General features: G+C 44.0%; 1 protein-coding gene across 3 annotated transcripts in view; it reads left to right on the top strand.

The window, feature by feature from the left end:
- The window catches only part of SLC6A11 (solute carrier family 6 member 11), an 86,519-nt gene extending 70,090 nt beyond the window's left edge, over positions 1-16,429 (top strand). For all 3 annotated transcript variants that reach the window (XM_042026739.1, XM_042026742.1, XM_042026741.1), the window contains exons 9-15: positions 4,164-4,288; positions 5,939-6,051; positions 7,367-7,504; positions 9,484-9,586; positions 10,310-10,410; positions 11,702-11,872; positions 13,274-16,429. In XM_042026739.1, the coding sequence (XP_041882673.1) occupies positions 4,164-4,288; positions 5,939-6,051; positions 7,367-7,504; positions 9,484-9,586; positions 10,310-10,410; positions 11,702-11,872; positions 13,274-13,426 (904 nt within the window). In that variant the 3' untranslated portion in view covers positions 13,427-16,429. The remainder of the gene's footprint in view (positions 1-4,163; positions 4,289-5,938; positions 6,052-7,366; positions 7,505-9,483; positions 9,587-10,309; positions 10,411-11,701; positions 11,873-13,273) is intronic.
- Positions 16,430-16,803: the final 374 nt, after the last annotated feature.

Here is a 16,803-nt window from a genome sequence, read left to right as displayed (position 1 = left end):
TTCACAGCCACCCCACAGAGCATTGTTAATGAACCTTTTCCCTGATTAGCACAAGTGATGCTTTAGCAAGGACACCACTCCCTTTCCTCTCTTACTCAGCTTTATTTCTATTTCTTTCCAGTTGTATCCCAACTAGAAATTGTCACTGCCTCGAGGAGTGCAGGAATGCTTTTCCTGAGGTTTTGTAACCCGCTGCAAAAAGCAGGAGTTTGGATGTGTGTGCTTGTGGAATTTTCCTTCCTTCCTTCCCTCTGACCAGGGAGCTCAGCTTGTGCAGCTCTGCTCTAAAGCTCCCGAGCAGGATGCTGCAGCAGAACACCTTTCACTGCATCCAGGCTCCACAGTCCCCCTCACAAAACATTTCCCAAGTTTTCCAGCTGGGTAGTAGATGTTAATGTATCCTGACAGGAGTCTGAGGGAAGGGGTGGTGCAGGGAAGTGCAGAACGTGGCTGAGCTGAGCAGGGCAAGACATAAACAGAGCTGTGATGTGGAAAGCACAATTTTGTATTCTAACCAGAGCTTTAAAAAAATGAAAACAAGCTGGGGGTTTGCCTCCTGCAACCCCCACAGTCTGATCATAACATCGACTTTTTTCTGCTCTGCTTTGCTCTTTTTTTTCCTGAGGGAAAATTGCAGTGGAATATAATGGCAAGAGGTATTTCAGTGGGAAATGGGAAAATCTGGATGGCACGTGGGTCTTGTGAATTTAAGATTTAAACCTGATTTAATTCATTAACCTCGTAAATGAATTGCAAAAGTCACTTCATACCTTTGAATAGGAAATTAGTTTTTATTATCCTTATGTGCATTTCATAGAAAAACATAAATACAGCTCTTCCCTGGATGTCCCAGAGTTTCTATCCAGAGTGATTCCTCTGAGAAGATGGAAGGCCTGGCAGTGCCTTCAGCAGGCAGTGTTTCCCCACAGGGATAAAAGACAGGTGTACTGATGTTCCCTCTAATTTTTATCAAGCTCAGAAACCCAAATGCACTCCCAGGTACAAGTCCGGGGTCAGCTCCCCTGTTCCCACTGTGAGGCAGGAGATAAAGGAGTGATTTCACACATGGACAAAACTTTTAAGACCTGAGGATTTGTCCTTTGTCAAGTTTCTAGTCTAGGAGGAAAAGAGAAATGGGAATTGGTGTTGATGGGATCCATAAAGGGAAGGAAGGGACTGGAGGGATGCCAGGGGCTCTGTGGGCTTGGAGAGGCTCCTTAAGGAAGGCAGGATGAATTTCCACAAGTGTCCTGCCTGTCAGGCAGGGAGAGGAGAAGTGATGCACATCTTGAATTATTCAGGTGATTGGTAGGAGTTTAATTTGGAAGATTGTGAAGTTTTCATAAAAATGTGAAGTTTTCCTTTCACTTGACATCAGTCAGGGCTTCATCCAGGCTCTGGTGTCCTCCTGCCAAGGGTGCACATAAAAAATTCATGTTGTCTTCCCGACGGTTCTTGAGCATTTGTGTTTTAAAACTCATTGGTTTCACAATCAATGGATCCAGATCCCCCTTCCAGTTTTTCTTCCCAGAGCAGAGAAAAAAGACTGGACTACAGGTTGCTTCTGCCTGTGGCATAAAAGCCAGGAGTTGGGGAGTTGGTGGAGTTCCTGCAAAGACAAAGGAAGGGAATTGCAGGTTATATTTTTATTGGGGTCCCCAGAGGAGCTGTGTTCCATCTGCGGGTGAAATGATTCAGCCAGGGTAGTGTTATCTGAAAAGAACAGGCCCCTCACCGGCTGGAGGGGATGAAAATCCTCTTTTCCCCATTTCCTTGGAGAAAGGTGTGTTTATTCTGCAGGTAGTTTGTCCCCAGTGCTGTGGTTTCCCAGACCTCCCTGAGAGTGGAGATCCCTTGGATGCTCTTGTTCTGTGGGATTGTCCAGCTGGGCTCTGCCCCTGGACCTGCTTCAAGAGGGAGCAGCTGACCCTGCCAGGGGCTCCAGCCTTTATATCCCACTCAGGAACCAGCAGCTCTCAAATACCCTGAGCCACAGCATTCCTCAGAAGGAAATATCTGGTTGTTCAGGCTGCATTTGAAGCAGGGAATTACCTAAGCCAAATCTTATCTGAAGAAAACAGCCTGTGCCCAGTGGAGGCATCATCTGGCTGCATCCCCCCCCAGCAGTGTCTCCCTTTCCCCCCACCAGAGGGTTATAAAATTCATCTTTCTGACCTCTCTTATCGACAGGGTTTCATCACAGTTTTAATTTCTCGGTGTCGAACTCACCAGCTCCTGGGATGAGAGTCCCTCCAGAGCTCTCCAGAGCTGAAATGCACTGAGAAGGTTGGGAAGGGGCTGGTTTTTCATTTTTTGTTTCTCTGCAAAGCACAAAGGCCTCTGGGCTCCTCAGTCCTTTCTTTTGGATTGCTGTTTTGCTTTAAAACAGCCAAAGTGTAGAACTGGCCTGGCTGGGCAAAACCACAGGAAGAATTTCATATGAAAAACAAATAAATAAAGGTTGCAATTGTATTTTCAGCAAGTATTTCACTGCAAATGAACAGAGAGAGAGTCCAGGCATGAAAGAAGTGTGAACATCACTGCCCTTGTTCCTGTCTGAGTCTTCATTACAAATGGGAATATTCACTTTTTTTCATTACTGGGCAAATTTTAGCAATTTGTAGATGATGTGCCACAGAGATTAATTTTACTCTGAAATGATTGAAACGATGAAAACATAAAACCTTCCCAAAATAATAGCTAAAATTAAGTACAGCTGAGGTGATGAGAGGGCGCCGAAGCCTCCCATGGCCCAGAGGCTCAGCTGATCCCTGGATTTGCAGCTCAGGAGTGTCAGGCTCCCTGCCAGGGAATGTGTGTGCCTGGTGCTCAGGTGAGTCCCAGTGGTGGCAGAAGAGTTTGGGACAGATGTGGGAGACAGTGCAGGGCTCATTGGTGAAGGACCAAGGTGCTGGAACTGGTCACCTCACTTTCAGCTCCAAAAACTGATGAGGTGATGTTACAGGATAAGAATACTAAATGAGACAAGCAGCAAAACAGGGAGATTAGCAGAGAAGTTTTGAGGGAATGAATAAAGCAGGAATTGTCTCTGATTCTCAGCACCAAATCTGTGACAAAGATGTGATCCACGACTGAATTACTGCAGCTGTGGATTCAGAACCTGCTGGATTTTATAGGGTCCTTTCTTCTCATGAAAACTTGCACAAGAATTTGCTTCAGAGCCACAGTGGGATGGGGATTAAGGGATGGGCTCGAGACAGCTCCAGGCTTGCCTTGTGTTTCAGTGGGATAGAACCCTAATTTCTTTCAGACATCTGGGTTAGATTATTACTTTCTCTAGTACACGGCTGTCTCTCATGGCAAACAGTCTTAAAGGAGTGGCTGTCAGGATAAATCATCACTGCCTCCTCATCTGTCATGCCTGGAGAGCTGTCAGAGCAGCATGAACAGTGAGATTTCCCTGGGCTCTGGGGAAATTCACACCTTTCTGCAAGAGGATCTTCCCTTTCTCTAAAGTGATTTACTCTTGTGACGTTTCTGGGCAAAGAAATCCTTCCTCACCTTGGCCTTGTCATGGTTTGAAGTGTGGGATGTGTTTGTCTGAGGGATCGCTGTCCCTGCAATGCCTTTGCCTATTTTAGGCACGTTTTAGGTGTGCACACACTTCCTAGATTCTGTACAGTGCTTTTCATTCCCACAGCCCCTTAAATATGTCTCTAAACCAAACTGGAGCTGTATTTTACACGGATATATTTTGTCAATATTCTGTAACTGGGATAGAAGGAGATGAGCTCTGACCATAGGATAGTTTTTATCCCCAGGAAACAAATGATACCATTTTTATCAAGTTTATAAATGAGTTCACACCCTCTAGAATATATTAGTACAATTACTATGGAGAAATTGTTCTTAGCACCATTCTTACAGTAGTTTTACGTGGTTTTTAAAGATTCTATTGGAAAACTGTGAGCGAGTTTGCAATTCCAGCAGTTAAAACACAAGCAAGGTTATTCTGATGGTGTCCTCCTGCACGTGATAATCCCTGGGTGCTCTAAGGAACACTTTGAGTTGGGACCTTCCTGTTAATGACCAACTTGCTTTCCATTCCTGCAGTCCAGGGTTCTGTCAGTCCTCTGGCTCAGTGGATGAAAGAAACCCCAGCTCTGGAGATCAACTGCAGTGTTTTTTATTTATATTTTCAGAGACTGCATCATGCTCTGCTGCTTGAACAGTGGCACAAGCTTTGTTGCTGGTTTTGCTATCTTTTCAGTTCTTGGATTTATGGCTTATGAGCAAGGCGTGCCCATTGCAGAAGTTGCAGAATCAGGTAAGTTCCAAAAGCAGATTTCTGAGTTGACAAAAAATGCCCCTGAGGTTGTGATCAGAGCTCTTGGTCTGTGCCATGTGCCTGAGCTGACTCCATGGAGTGACCACTGCAGGAAGAGTTCTGAACTATTTTTGTGGCCATACATTTGTGTGTGAAAAATGCAAATGTTGCTGTGCATAGAACCAAATTCATAAAGTCAAGGAGCCCCTGCCACACAAACTGACGCCAGCTGAGCATCCAGAATGTTGTCTGGCAGAGGTAAACTCGGTTGTGAGTGTTAATCCTCATCTGCATTCCATCTTCTTCCAGTGAGACAGGCTGAAATCCACAGATATTTGTTCCTTCTGGAAAAAGAAAATGAAAAAGGATATTAATGAAAAAAACCTACAGCTGTTAAAATGAGAAAGCAGACAGACACACAGGCCCAGATTTATGAAAAATTACCCATCCACAACCACCATTGGAGCTGGGCATCCAGTGGAGGTTACTCCACCCCTTTATGGCTGTAACATCCTCAAGCAGAAGAAAAAGAACAAGAGGCTTCCCAGAAAAAACCCCAAAGCAATGCTGAGCTGTTGAGGAGGAGAAAGGACTCTCATGGTGTTAGTCCCAGGAAAGCTGCAAAAGGAGCAGAGCTCCACTGATATTCTTCTGCTGGAAAATATTTCTCTTTTCCTAAAGCCCTCAACACAACTGGCTGACACTCAATTATAGGAGCCTGTAAATGCTGCTTTCAGTGAAGAAGCAGCAGTGTGTGACAGGTCTTCACTGAAGTTATTGCAGCAGGAGCACAGAGTTCTCCTCTATCGGCTGGGAGAGGGCCTCTGTACCCCTGCTTTGAAAGCTGGCTGGCTTCATAAAAAGCAGGCCTAGATAAATAAAAACAGAAAAACATGAGCAAAGTGAGAAGGTATCTTAGCAGATCTGAGAAGTTATCTGTGCTGTCACAAAAGCGTTCTGTTTTGAAGATTTCTCTAAATACGTAGCCAGTGTCACACACCAGCAGCAGCACCCAAAGACATGGAGCAGGATGGGAACCAACATTTGCCTTGCACCAGGTTAGGAAAAAAATAAAGATTCCAAGATATGTTCCTAAGTTATATAAGGCAATCACAGGACCACACGCTATGATTTATCCAGGGATGCTCGTAGATGCACATCCACACAAAAAAGGGGACCATAAAGCACTGGGATGTCTGAAGAGAGGCTGAGCATCCTTTGGGCAGGATGCAGGCAGAGCTGTGCCAAGCAAGCCTCCATTTCTGATAAGCCTCAACACCAGTTGTTTAGACTGTGAGAGACGCAGAGTTTGTCAAGGTTTTCAGTCTTGGGTTTAGCTCCTCTTACCTGCCATGAAAGAAGGATCAGGGTGTGGTGGGCTGACCCTCAGCAGCAGCTGAGCATCCACACTGCTGTTCATCCACTCAGCTGCCCCAGTGGGATGGGGAAGGGAACAGGAAAAGTGACAAAATGGGTGTGTCCAGCCAAAAGAGTTTGATGAGTGATGCTGAGTGAGCCCTGCTCAGCCAGAGCCACAATTTTGATGTCAGCAGTGCTGTTCTCCCACAGCTCAGGCTGCTCTGCAGGAGCTGAACTCCATCTCAAACTCCCCCACAAGTGTAAACTTTTCATTTCTTTATTCCTTTTCAGGACCAGGACTTGCATTCATTGCTTACCCTAAAGCTGTCACCATGATGCCTCTGTCTCCTCTGTGGGCAGCTCTGTTCTTCATGATGCTCATCTTCCTGGGACTGGACAGTCAGGTATGAAACAAACCCCATTTCAGTGCTTTGGCAGCCTCCCCAGCACGTGGACATCACACCTAAGCAGCACCACCCTGATGAAAGACTGAACCCTAACTTAATTCTTTGCTTGAGAGCTTCCACTCAAGTCCCTATTTTAAATCTTAGTTGTGATGCTGGATATTCCTCCACGATCCACTTTAAAGGCTGGTTCAGCCTGACTCCAGCTTTCATTATTAACATGGAAATCAGTCTGAACTTCAACGGGGCTGATCAAAATTCACGGTTCAGTAAAATACCAGCATGTCTTTGCCCATTTTTAAAGCACTTTGCAATGAATTTTGAAGCCGAATATCAGATAGTGACAATGCAATTTTCTATGGTGTATTTTTACTGCAAGATACCATAGCAAGGAACGTGTAGTCATATCCTGCAGCAAAGGGGCAGCAGAGGAGTTGTTGTCCCTGTGTGACTGTAAAAATTGCAAAGGCTGCCTGAAGAAAAATGTGAAGTGGCTGGGATTTTTAGCATGCAGCTCAGCCCTTGGCATGACTGGGTTCAGAAAGTTTGTGATTCTAAAGCTCAGCAGTGCTTGTTCTGCGTGACATTTCCAATCATTAAACCTAATGTTTTAATAACTGCTCTTTTTAATGGTGTAAGAGGTTTTTAAAAGTTTTGGGTTTTGGTTTTTTTTTTTTAAAGTGAGCAATTTCTGGATTCTGCTCTTGACTATTCCAATGTCTACTTTGGGGCATTAATTTTGGGGCCTGTTTTAGAAACCTTGCTTCAGAGCCCTGAGTCAGAAGCTCAGGCCTTTTGCTTTTTGCTGATGTTTAAAGACACTGAACATGTTCCTGCCCTCCCTCCTTAGAGGTACCTGGCCTGGGCACTCAACAGCTCTGGGGAACTTCTCTCTTCTGGTAAATGGAGAGAAGTTTCCCCCAGCCCTGCTGCTCCTTTAGCAGGTTGGAAGGTGCATGGCAAAAGTGCTTGGAGTGACACAATGCCATGAAGGGTTTGTACATTATTTAATTCCCATTCAAGCCACATTTGAAAGATTTAATTTTCATTTAATCCACCTGCTGCAGGGCAAATGCGCTCTGAGATAATGTTAGAGAATCCAACTGTTTGAATTTGGTGGAACTCCATAACTTTGGACTTTTTCATTCTAAAATGTTCCTCTCAGTTTGAGCTTGTGCTTATGGAGTGTCCCCAGGGATCATCCACTCTCTCTGATGAAAATGTGGGAGGATATTTGAAGTGTTTGGTGGCAAATCCCAATCCCAGCAGCAGAGGGGACACAGCTTTCATTGGTGTTTGCTGTCCTTTGTTGCAGTTTGTGTGTGTGGAAAGCATCGTGACAGCTGTGGTGGACATGTACCCCAAGGTGTTCCGCAGGGGCTACAGGAGGGAGCTGCTCATCCTTGGCCTCTCCATTGTGTCCTACTTCCTTGGCCTCATCATGCTGACTGAGGTAAGCACTGACTTGTGCAGAGGAACAGAATTGGGTTTGTGTTTATAACCACAAGAGATAAAACACGAGAATCTTTGCCACAGACAAATCTCCCTGTCAGGAATGTGACAAGGAAATACTTGAGAGCCCGTTCTCAGCTCCTGTGGGACACCTGAAATGGGAAAAGTGTCCTTGTGTTGTCAGCTGGGCTTAGGAGATGTTTTAATCAGAAATACACAGCTTAGCCAAGGAAATTCCATCTGCTCTGCGCCAGCCAGCCACACACATCAGTCATGGTTTCTGCTTGCTTACCCTGGGCATGAACAGCCACATTCTGGATGGAAAGAACAGTGAAGAAGATGAAGTAAAATGAAAAGAGAAAATTAAAACATCTTTGGTTTCTATATCACCAGGCCATGTCAATCAGTGCAGCCAATCTCTGAGCAGAACTTTTTTTCCCAAACAAAGCAGGATGTTTGCTTTGGGATATTCTAACCCAAAAATTCCCAGGGTGTCAGCCCATCCATCCCATGGGCACTGGAATGAGCTGGGGCGGTCAGAGCTTGGTGCTGATAACACCAAGGTCGAGGGTTCCACCCCCAGGTGGGCCATTCACTGAAGAGCTGGGCTCCATGATCCTTGTGGGTCCCTTCCAACTCAGAGTGATCTGGAACTTGGAACATTAATATTTTAGTTGCACCAATCAAACCTCCCTCTCTGATAAGAGGTACAATTCTCTGTGTGAACTAATGCGTTGAGCAGAAGCTTTATATTCTTATATACTTTACATCTACCTGGAATCATTCTTACTCTCAGTGAAATAAATCATCTTTGCTGTGAAAATGGGAAATCTTGGAATAACCCCTCACAGTGCACATGTTGGGCAGAGCACAGAGAGATATTATCAAGATATCCAGGCTAAAAGAAATATTAATGAAGAGTGAAGGGGATGCAAGTTCTCCAAACTGCAGGAATATCCTGCAGGAGTTTTGTTGTCCTTACCTTGTGCTGTCTTACTTGGTGGATTTCTAAATTTGCATTTTGCTCAGGTATTTGCTGAGCCTCACCATGATGACTTTGCAGTAGAAACTTAGTTTTCTTCCTATTTTTAGGATTCTCTTCCATCTGCAGAAAGTTGTCTGAGATCTCATGAGATCTCATGAGCTCCCCAAAAAACATTAAATTCAGCTCATCTCAAGCCCCTCTTTCCTTCCTTAGGATTCCTTTCCATTGAAATTCTCTCTTGTGGACCGTTCCTCCTCATTATTTCAATATTAAATGCAGATGTGATAAATGATTAAGTACCTCACATAAGAAGTAGTGTAATATTATCTATATCATTTTAACTATTTTAACCATAATATATATTGTGTATAAAACAATAACCATTATATGTAATATATAATAACGATTATATGTAATATATAATAACCATTATATATAATATATAATAACCATTGTATATAATATAATGATTGGATGATTCTTATTGCTTTTTCTTTGTGACAGATAATAAAGACTTGTTTCAGCCAAGTGGCTTAAAGGCTGTGAGCTACACTCACACTTTTTAGGTCACTTTACTCATTTTACAGTCCCTACACCAACAGAGAGGGATTTTGGTAGCTACAGATTTTACCTTCTTTCCCCACATTTTAGCTGACTATTTTGCATATGAATAGCAGAATCTAGAGGTCAGAAGCACCTGGGAATATCTACAGCTTGATGTGATAACAAATGGAGGTAAAAGCAGAGAGGTGGGAGAGAATTTACAAAAAAAAATCAAATTTACTTCTCTTCACTCCAGATTTACCACCCTAAAGTGAGTGAAGAGTAAAAAAACCCTGAGAAATGAATATTCTCTGTTCAAGAAGAACCAGCTTGAGTAGGAAGCTTGCCAGGGAGCCAACAGCATGATTGTGTAATTAAAACAGATTTGCTATGAAATATTCCCGCCGCTGCCAACACAAGATTTGTTTCCCTTTCCTGTTTTTCCCTTCCAGGGTGGGATGTATGTCTTTCAGCTCTTTGACTCCTATGCAGCCAGTGGGATGTGCCTGCTCTTTGTTGCCATATTTGAGTGTGTCTGCATAGGCTGGGTGTACGGTGAGTGCCTGGAAATTGCTCTGGTCTTCTTAGCAAAGTTTTCTCTTTGCATAAAAGCAAGTAAAGACCTTGTATCCTTATGGAATGGGGCCCTCCATGTTCCCATGCCTCCAAAAAATCAGGAATGCCTTTTTCTCCATGAAGATGCACACTCTGGATAATTTCACTTTGTAAAATGACATAGGAACTGCAAATCACTTGTGCCCAGCTACCCCTGGGTTCACACGTGAGCTCCTAGCATCTAAATACATTTATAAATAAAATATATACTCTTTAACTGGGGTTGTTTACAACCTGATTCCACAGTGAAGAGAATAAATGAACTAAGCAGAATATTTTGGGTTTCTACATGCTTTGAAGGAAAGCAAAACTAAAGGCGTGGAGGAAAGCGGAGAGCAGGACTAAATGCAATGTTAATATTTTAGTGACAGCTTGTGCCACTCTAATCAAATCTCCCTCTCTGATAAGAGATATGATGACCTGTATGGAATAAATGCAGTTGAACAGAAGTTTTATAGCACCAGAAGTTTTTATAGCAGCAGGAATTTTATATCCACCCCCGCCACGAGCATGGGGCAGATGGACGGGAGGAGTTTTCCAGGGAAAGAGGCAGCAGCTTCAGCCTTCCCAGCTTTGTGCTTTCCTCTCACTGCTTTAAATCCTGAGCTGGCCAACCCCTTCCATGTGCACTCTACATCTGCTTTTCCCTTGTGTTTTGGGCAGGCAGCAATCGCTTTTATGATAACATCGAAGACATGATTGGCTACAAACCCGTGTCGTTGATTAAATGGTGCTGGATGGTCCTAACTCCAGGTATTTGTGCAGTAAGTACAGAATGTCCAAATAACTTGTTGTAGATAGAAAGAGGGGTTTCTGTACATGCTTTTAATAATTTTGCTGCTGCTAATTGTTGAGAGAAATGCCTATTGATTCGTAGCACGTCTTTCAAATAAAAAGCCCGCTCTGTAGGATCTGTAAAAGTTGTTAAATATTCTGTGAAAAACCTCAGTATGTACAACCAGAGGAAATAAATAATGCCAGGGCCCTAAATGAACATTTGCCAGAACAAGAGAGACCTGTAGTTAGTACACCTTGTGTGCCAACACGCAGCTCAAGCTCCTCCAGACTTGTGCTGGGTCCTTTCCCCTCTCTCTTTGGAGGAGTAGACATTTTTATTTTAAAAGTGATAGGGGAGGCCAAAAGCCCATCCCACAGCCATGAAGGAGGGGAAGGAAGCTGGTGCCAGCTCTGGAGATGTGTGGCAGTGTCACAGGGAGAAAATTCCCAGAGCAGCGTGATCTGACTGCCCTTAAAAGTGAGGATTAGATGCTCACGCGCCTTCCAGCTGTGTCATGCTCAAATAAGGACAACTGCAAACCACAGGAGCTGGGGCACCTGGACATCCAGGTTTCTTTGAACTCTCATTTGCAAACTTAGGAACATTTCTGACTCATTTGCACCAAATCTGAAATGACTTTTATACCATTTGCAAACTTAGGAACATTTCTGACTCATTTGCACCAAATCTGAAATGACTTTTATACCATTTGCTCTTGTACACTAATTTTACCACTTCAGAGAGCATTACATGGCAGCTTTTCTCTATTTCATACACTGAAATGGTCCAAGCTGATGATTAGAAATTTAGACAGATTTTTTAGGGCTTTTGGCAGGATGAAAGCACTGGCCTGCAAAAGTGTAGATACAGTGGATTAAGGCAACTTCAAAAATTTTGGCTTTTCTGTTTCATTGTGACAGGTTGGAGAGAACCCAGCTCGTGTTACTTAATCACAGCTGGTTCACTGTAGCAAAACTTAATCTTTCCTGCCCAGGTGCTGTTTGCCATCAAAGTGCAGGGTTTATTGTCATCCAGAGGTAAATAGGATTAAATTTGAAAGGTTGTTCGTTTCTGCAGGAGCCTCTGAGATGTGTTATTTAAGCTGTACAGAAAAGAGGATGTTGCTGGTGGGTTTTTTTCTCTGAGTGAAGAGCTTCCCTCTGCTTTCCCTCCTCAGGGAGCCTGGCCTGGCCTAAACACTCAGTCAGGTCCTTGTAACAAGGGCAGGGTCTGCTCAAATCTGATAATACCTCTAATAATAGCACTGCTTGTTTCAGGGAATCTTCATCTTTTTCCTGGTGAAATACAAGCCCCTGAAATACAACAATGTGTACATCTACCCTGACTGGGGCTATGGCATAGGGTGGATGATGGCGCTCTCCTCCATGGTCTGCATCCCGCTGTGGATCTGTATCAAACTCTGGAAGACAGAAGGCACCTTCCTGGAGGTGAGAGGGATTTGCAGATCAGTGATGCTGGGAAGGGAGTGGGAGTCCTCACCTGCACCCTTTAATCACAACAGCAGTGCCACATCCCTGTTCCCTGGGTTAGGGCTCTCAGTCGCTGCTGGAAACCCAGAGTTCTGAATGTTCTCTGGTTTATTCTGAATTCCTGTTGGGTTTTTTGCCTCCAGTGGTGTAAGCCAGTGGTAAACTAACCAAAACTATTGACTTAAGGTGCTCTGTCCCAGCTCAACTTGTAGCTTAAAATGTCTGTAACATCCCCTAAATCCCACAAGGTTTGTACCAGCCATTGCCTCAGGTCAGGTGCTTTTTTCCATGGTTTTAGTAACCAGTGTTTGTGCTGCCAGCATTTTCTCCAGGAGCTGGGTTGCCCACATTCCTGTTTTCTGGACAGTTTTCTTGATTTCAGCTCTCTAAGTGAGAAACACAAATAAAGAGATTCAGTAGAATTTTCTGACATTTGGTGTCAGGTTAGCTCAGGTCTAGGCTGAGGTTATTATCAAATTGAAGCTTGGAAGGTTGCTCATTTCTGTGGGAACTGCAAAGAAAGGCAGTGAAGGAGGCAATAATGGAAGAAACAAAACCACAAACCCTTATCCAGCCTTTTGGGATTTCTCACACTGCAGAAAAGCCTCGTTTTGTCCATATTGCAACCACTCCATTCAGCTGATTAAACAGAGCCTGAAGACTACCTGGGAGATCTTTACTGGCTATATAAGCTAAAAGTGGACTTTCCATGATATATTTTTCTTAGAGTGTCAAAAAACAGAAGTCTGCTCAAATCTAACCACGAAATCCTTCCTCAATGCTCCAGCCTCAGCTGTCCCTGCAGCTGAGCAGACTTTGCTGGAGCTGCAGCACTGCAGACAGGTCGTTATCTTTTCCCTGCAAGGACCACAAGAGGATTGTTTTAATCACAGCTGGGAGCTTCTCAGGGAGCCAATGTCCTGCTGTGAGCAGCAACCCTGCTGTGGATGTCATTGCTAGAAAAGAGAAAGCTCTTGGCTGAACATGTAGAGTTTTCTTTGTTGCAGCTCAATACACCTTGGCTGTCTCTGGTTTATTTGCTTTTTTCAGTGGACATCCATTGATGATAAAAGGAGAAACAAAACGTACCCGTAGAACAGACACAGTGCTGGGTGTCTTCATGGAAGGGGATGATTAAATCAGCATGAAAATTCACTTTGGTTTGAGCTTTGCCTTCTTTGGTCTGGTGGGATTTATCCAGAATTGTGTGGCTGCACACAACAGGGAAGTGAGAAGCAGACATGAAAGAGAAAAGCCTTTTATAATCAACCTGTTAATGAGAGGTGTGGCCAAGAAAAGCATAATGATTTTCTGTGACCAAGAAAAACATAATGATTTCCAATTTCTCCAACTTTCTAGAAATTCAGGAAGCTGATTACACCTAGCTCAGACCTGAAAATGCGGGGCAAGCTGGGAGGAGGAGCCTACATTGCAGCAATAAATGACTGCGACGCCAAACTGAAAGGAGATGGCACCATTTCCACCATCACAGAAAAGGAGACACATTTCTGAAAGAACTTTTTTTTGTTGTTTTATTTTTTTTTTTTTTTTTTTTGTATAAAGAAATAAATAAATTCACTTAATTATAGAGGCTGGCTTGTTTTGCACAGAATTTTATTAACCAGTTAATTTTCAAGTGAAAATTGTATACTTGTTTAAAAAGTGATTTTTTTAAATTACTCTATACGTAATGATTCTGTAAAAGAAAAAGAAATAGCATTATATGGTCTGTTAGTGATGACTTCTTGTAATATGGTGATTTTTTTTTTTTTAGACTTTAGAGGGGCCTGTATAATGTGCTGTAAAACTTTTCTACTTTGATTTGTGGCAGGTGTAACGTTGTATAGATCTCCTAACCTGTAAGCATTTCAGGCCATTTCAGCTGTCCATGTGTGTATATAAAGGGGACTAGCCCATCCTGTGGTTTGCTTGGGAAGAAATCTCCTTTCAGGGCGAGTTTGGTGACGCCGACGGCGCCTCAGCTGCTCCCACCTCCTTCCCTCCACCCTCCACCAGCTTCGACAGGGCTGCAAATGTGGAATGGGCCCATCCTGAGCCACTGTTTTCCTGGAGATTGGGCAGAGACTGGTTCTGAAGGGCTCTGAATCTTGCTGCTGTAAGTCCCTGGTCTCTGAGAGGATGCACTCCTCAGGAGACCTCCCGAACCTCTCCGTTTTCCTCCGTGGGTGGCTGTTCCTGCATTTTGGCTGGCACTTCCCAGCCCCTGCAGTGACCCCTGCTTGTCTGTGCTCCTACAACAGGAGGTCAACTTTGTTTTGCAGAGCAGGAGATGTTCTGAGGGGAAAAGAGCAGGTTTAGGGCTCTCTCTGTCTGCACAACTCATTCCCCTCCAAAGGAATCCAGGATCCTACAATGCCAATGTGTAGCACTACACAGCTCCTCTGCTGGCACAGCGTGGGGTTTTGGGGTGTCCTGTGCAGGGCCAGGAGTTGGACTGGATGATCTTTGTGGGTCATTTCCAACTCAGGGTGTTCTGATTCCTCTTCAAGGTCCTTTCCAGGTCCCCTCAGAACAGGCACTGATTCCTCTGCCCTGGATGGGCTTGAGGCTTGCACTGAAGTCAGAGCAGGAATTTCTTTAGCAGAAGGTTGGAGCAATGGTCCTTTATCTCTGCAGGAGTCCCAGGAGGTCATTTCTGTGTGGTGCAGGGGAAGGGATTCAGACAGGGATGTTGTGACCCCTTGGTGTCACGGAGGGAGCAGTGCTGGGTTTGTCGTGTCAGGCTGGAGTGACTGCCTGGGTTTAAAGCTGATTTTGTATGTGAATCCAGGTGCTGGATGGTTGTTCCAGGAGGTGTGCAGATGGCCTGGTATCAAAACCTCTAAACTCTGTCTTAGGATGTGGGGTTTTTTTACCTGATAATATTCCAAACATTGTTGTTCGTTCTGGACAATTTTTCTTGGCCTGTTTTTGTTATTTGATGGTTGTGTGAGAAACCTGCGGAGGAACAGCATCCTACACTGCACAGGATTGGAGGGGAGAGACAAGAGACAACCCAGAAGAAATGTCATAAAACCTGCTGCCTTCTCTGCAACTCCAACCCACTGAAGCTCAGACACCAGCACCTGGAGTTGTTAGGAACAGAAGTGGCTCCTGGCCTTCTCCAGAGGAAGTATTTCCCCAGAAATCACTAAATATATCTTAATATTGGCTAGAACTGTACCTGCAACCAGCATTTCTCTGAGCTCTTGTTGTTACTTCCTAAAAAAAAAGCATTTTCATGGAGCTGCTTTGTCTCAAGTCACTTCATTAAATCTACTAGAGCCATTTCATTTTTACTTTATCTTATTTTTAGGGGATTATTTTGTGTGTGGCAAGGTGGAAACCCAACAAGGACTTCAAATCCTCTAAGTCCTGTTTGCGTGTCTCCACTGTGAGGTGCTTGGGGCAGGCCATTTGGAAGGAACCTGGATTTGGGAAGGCACAGAACCATCATTTTGTGCCTGCTGGGCCTCCCTCAGAGGCAGCCAAAACTCAGTTCCATGGGAAAACAATACTGGGAGAGAAATTCCCCCAGAACTGAAACCACAGATTGATTTATATGCAATGAAGAAACTAAATTGACACTGACACCCCAAAATCTAGGAATGTACATTTTTGGAAGTCCTGGTGGGTCATAAATGTCTGTGGCCCATTGTCCCTTCCTGGGCTTGCTCTCCACTCACCCGGGCTGCAGAACCAAGGCCCCAGAGCCCCCCGTGGGTTTGGCTGTGGTCCCTGGCAGGGAGAATGTGAGGACATTTTCTGATCAGTGAAGGGAGATGCACCTTTAGGCTGTGCTTGGCTTCGATTTCAGCATCGTTCCCTCAGCAATCAGGATTCTAAGGAAGCGCCAAGAGGCGCAGCCCCTGCTCCTGGGGCCATCCATGGGCACAGGGTGACCCCACACGGGCACAGGCAGCCCTTGGCATCGGGATGAACGCTGCTGTAGGGGACAAACTTGGGTCCTGTGCCTTGTCCGAGTCCTTTGGAGGGCTGTCCTCATCCAAGCTGCTCCAGGAAGGCTGTGCTGTGTCTGGGAGCTGCTTCCTTGTGCTGCTATGAACATTTCAGCTGTGCTTTGTACCCCTGCAGGGCTCGGGATGGTCTAAAGCATCCCCGGTGTTACTGATGTGCTGTGCTCTGTGTGCTCCTAATATCTGACTTGTTTAACGCTTTACTGATTTTTAAAAACCTTTTTTTCTTTCTTTTTGTGGGGAGGGAAGTGGGAGGGTACATTTCCTAATTGTGTTTGGTTTGGGGGTTTTTTTGGAACTATATGAAGGGGAAATGCAAAAAACCCAACTCTGTGGTGAGGATTTTTTTATGCAGTAGCAACCAACTGCCCTTTTCTGAAATATTTGCAGTATTATTAAAAATAATGCAATAAAAATGAACAGCCACTAAGGTCTCTGTAACATTTTGCACAAAGAAAGATTCTGTTTGGTTTTGGAGGGCACAAGATTTCATCTACTCTCTTTGTTCTCAAAAATTAAAGGAAATGGGCAAACCCCATTCTGTGTATTTTAGTTTATATCGATGTATTTACATGACACTCCCCGTATGAATTAAATAATCACAGCTACCCTGGTAGAGCAGACAAATATCCCTTGATTTGACATGGGGAACTGAGAAACAAGAGGAGGTTTAGTAACTTGTTTGAGGTCATGCAGCAAATCTGTGGCTGAGAGAAACTGAACCCCCCTGCTGTCACAACTTCATGTCACTGTTATTAAATAGGAATTTCTCTATAAAATATGGACATAAATAAATATAGATCAAATATAAAACACAAATATAAATAATATAGCTATATTTATAAATAGTATAAACATAAATAAATATAAATATAAGTATAAATATAAATATATATAAATAGAAAGAAAGGT

The sequence above is a fragment of the Corvus kubaryi genome, unplaced genomic scaffold, assembly GCF_017639235.1.
Source record: "Corvus kubaryi isolate FWS band 111438036 unplaced genomic scaffold, C.kubaryi_AGA036_p1.0 37285, whole genome shotgun sequence".
NCBI lineage: Eukaryota > Metazoa > Chordata > Aves > Passeriformes > Corvidae > Corvus > Corvus kubaryi.
Note: the sequence above shows the minus strand (reverse complement) of the source record. Positions and strands in the feature narration are given on the sequence as shown.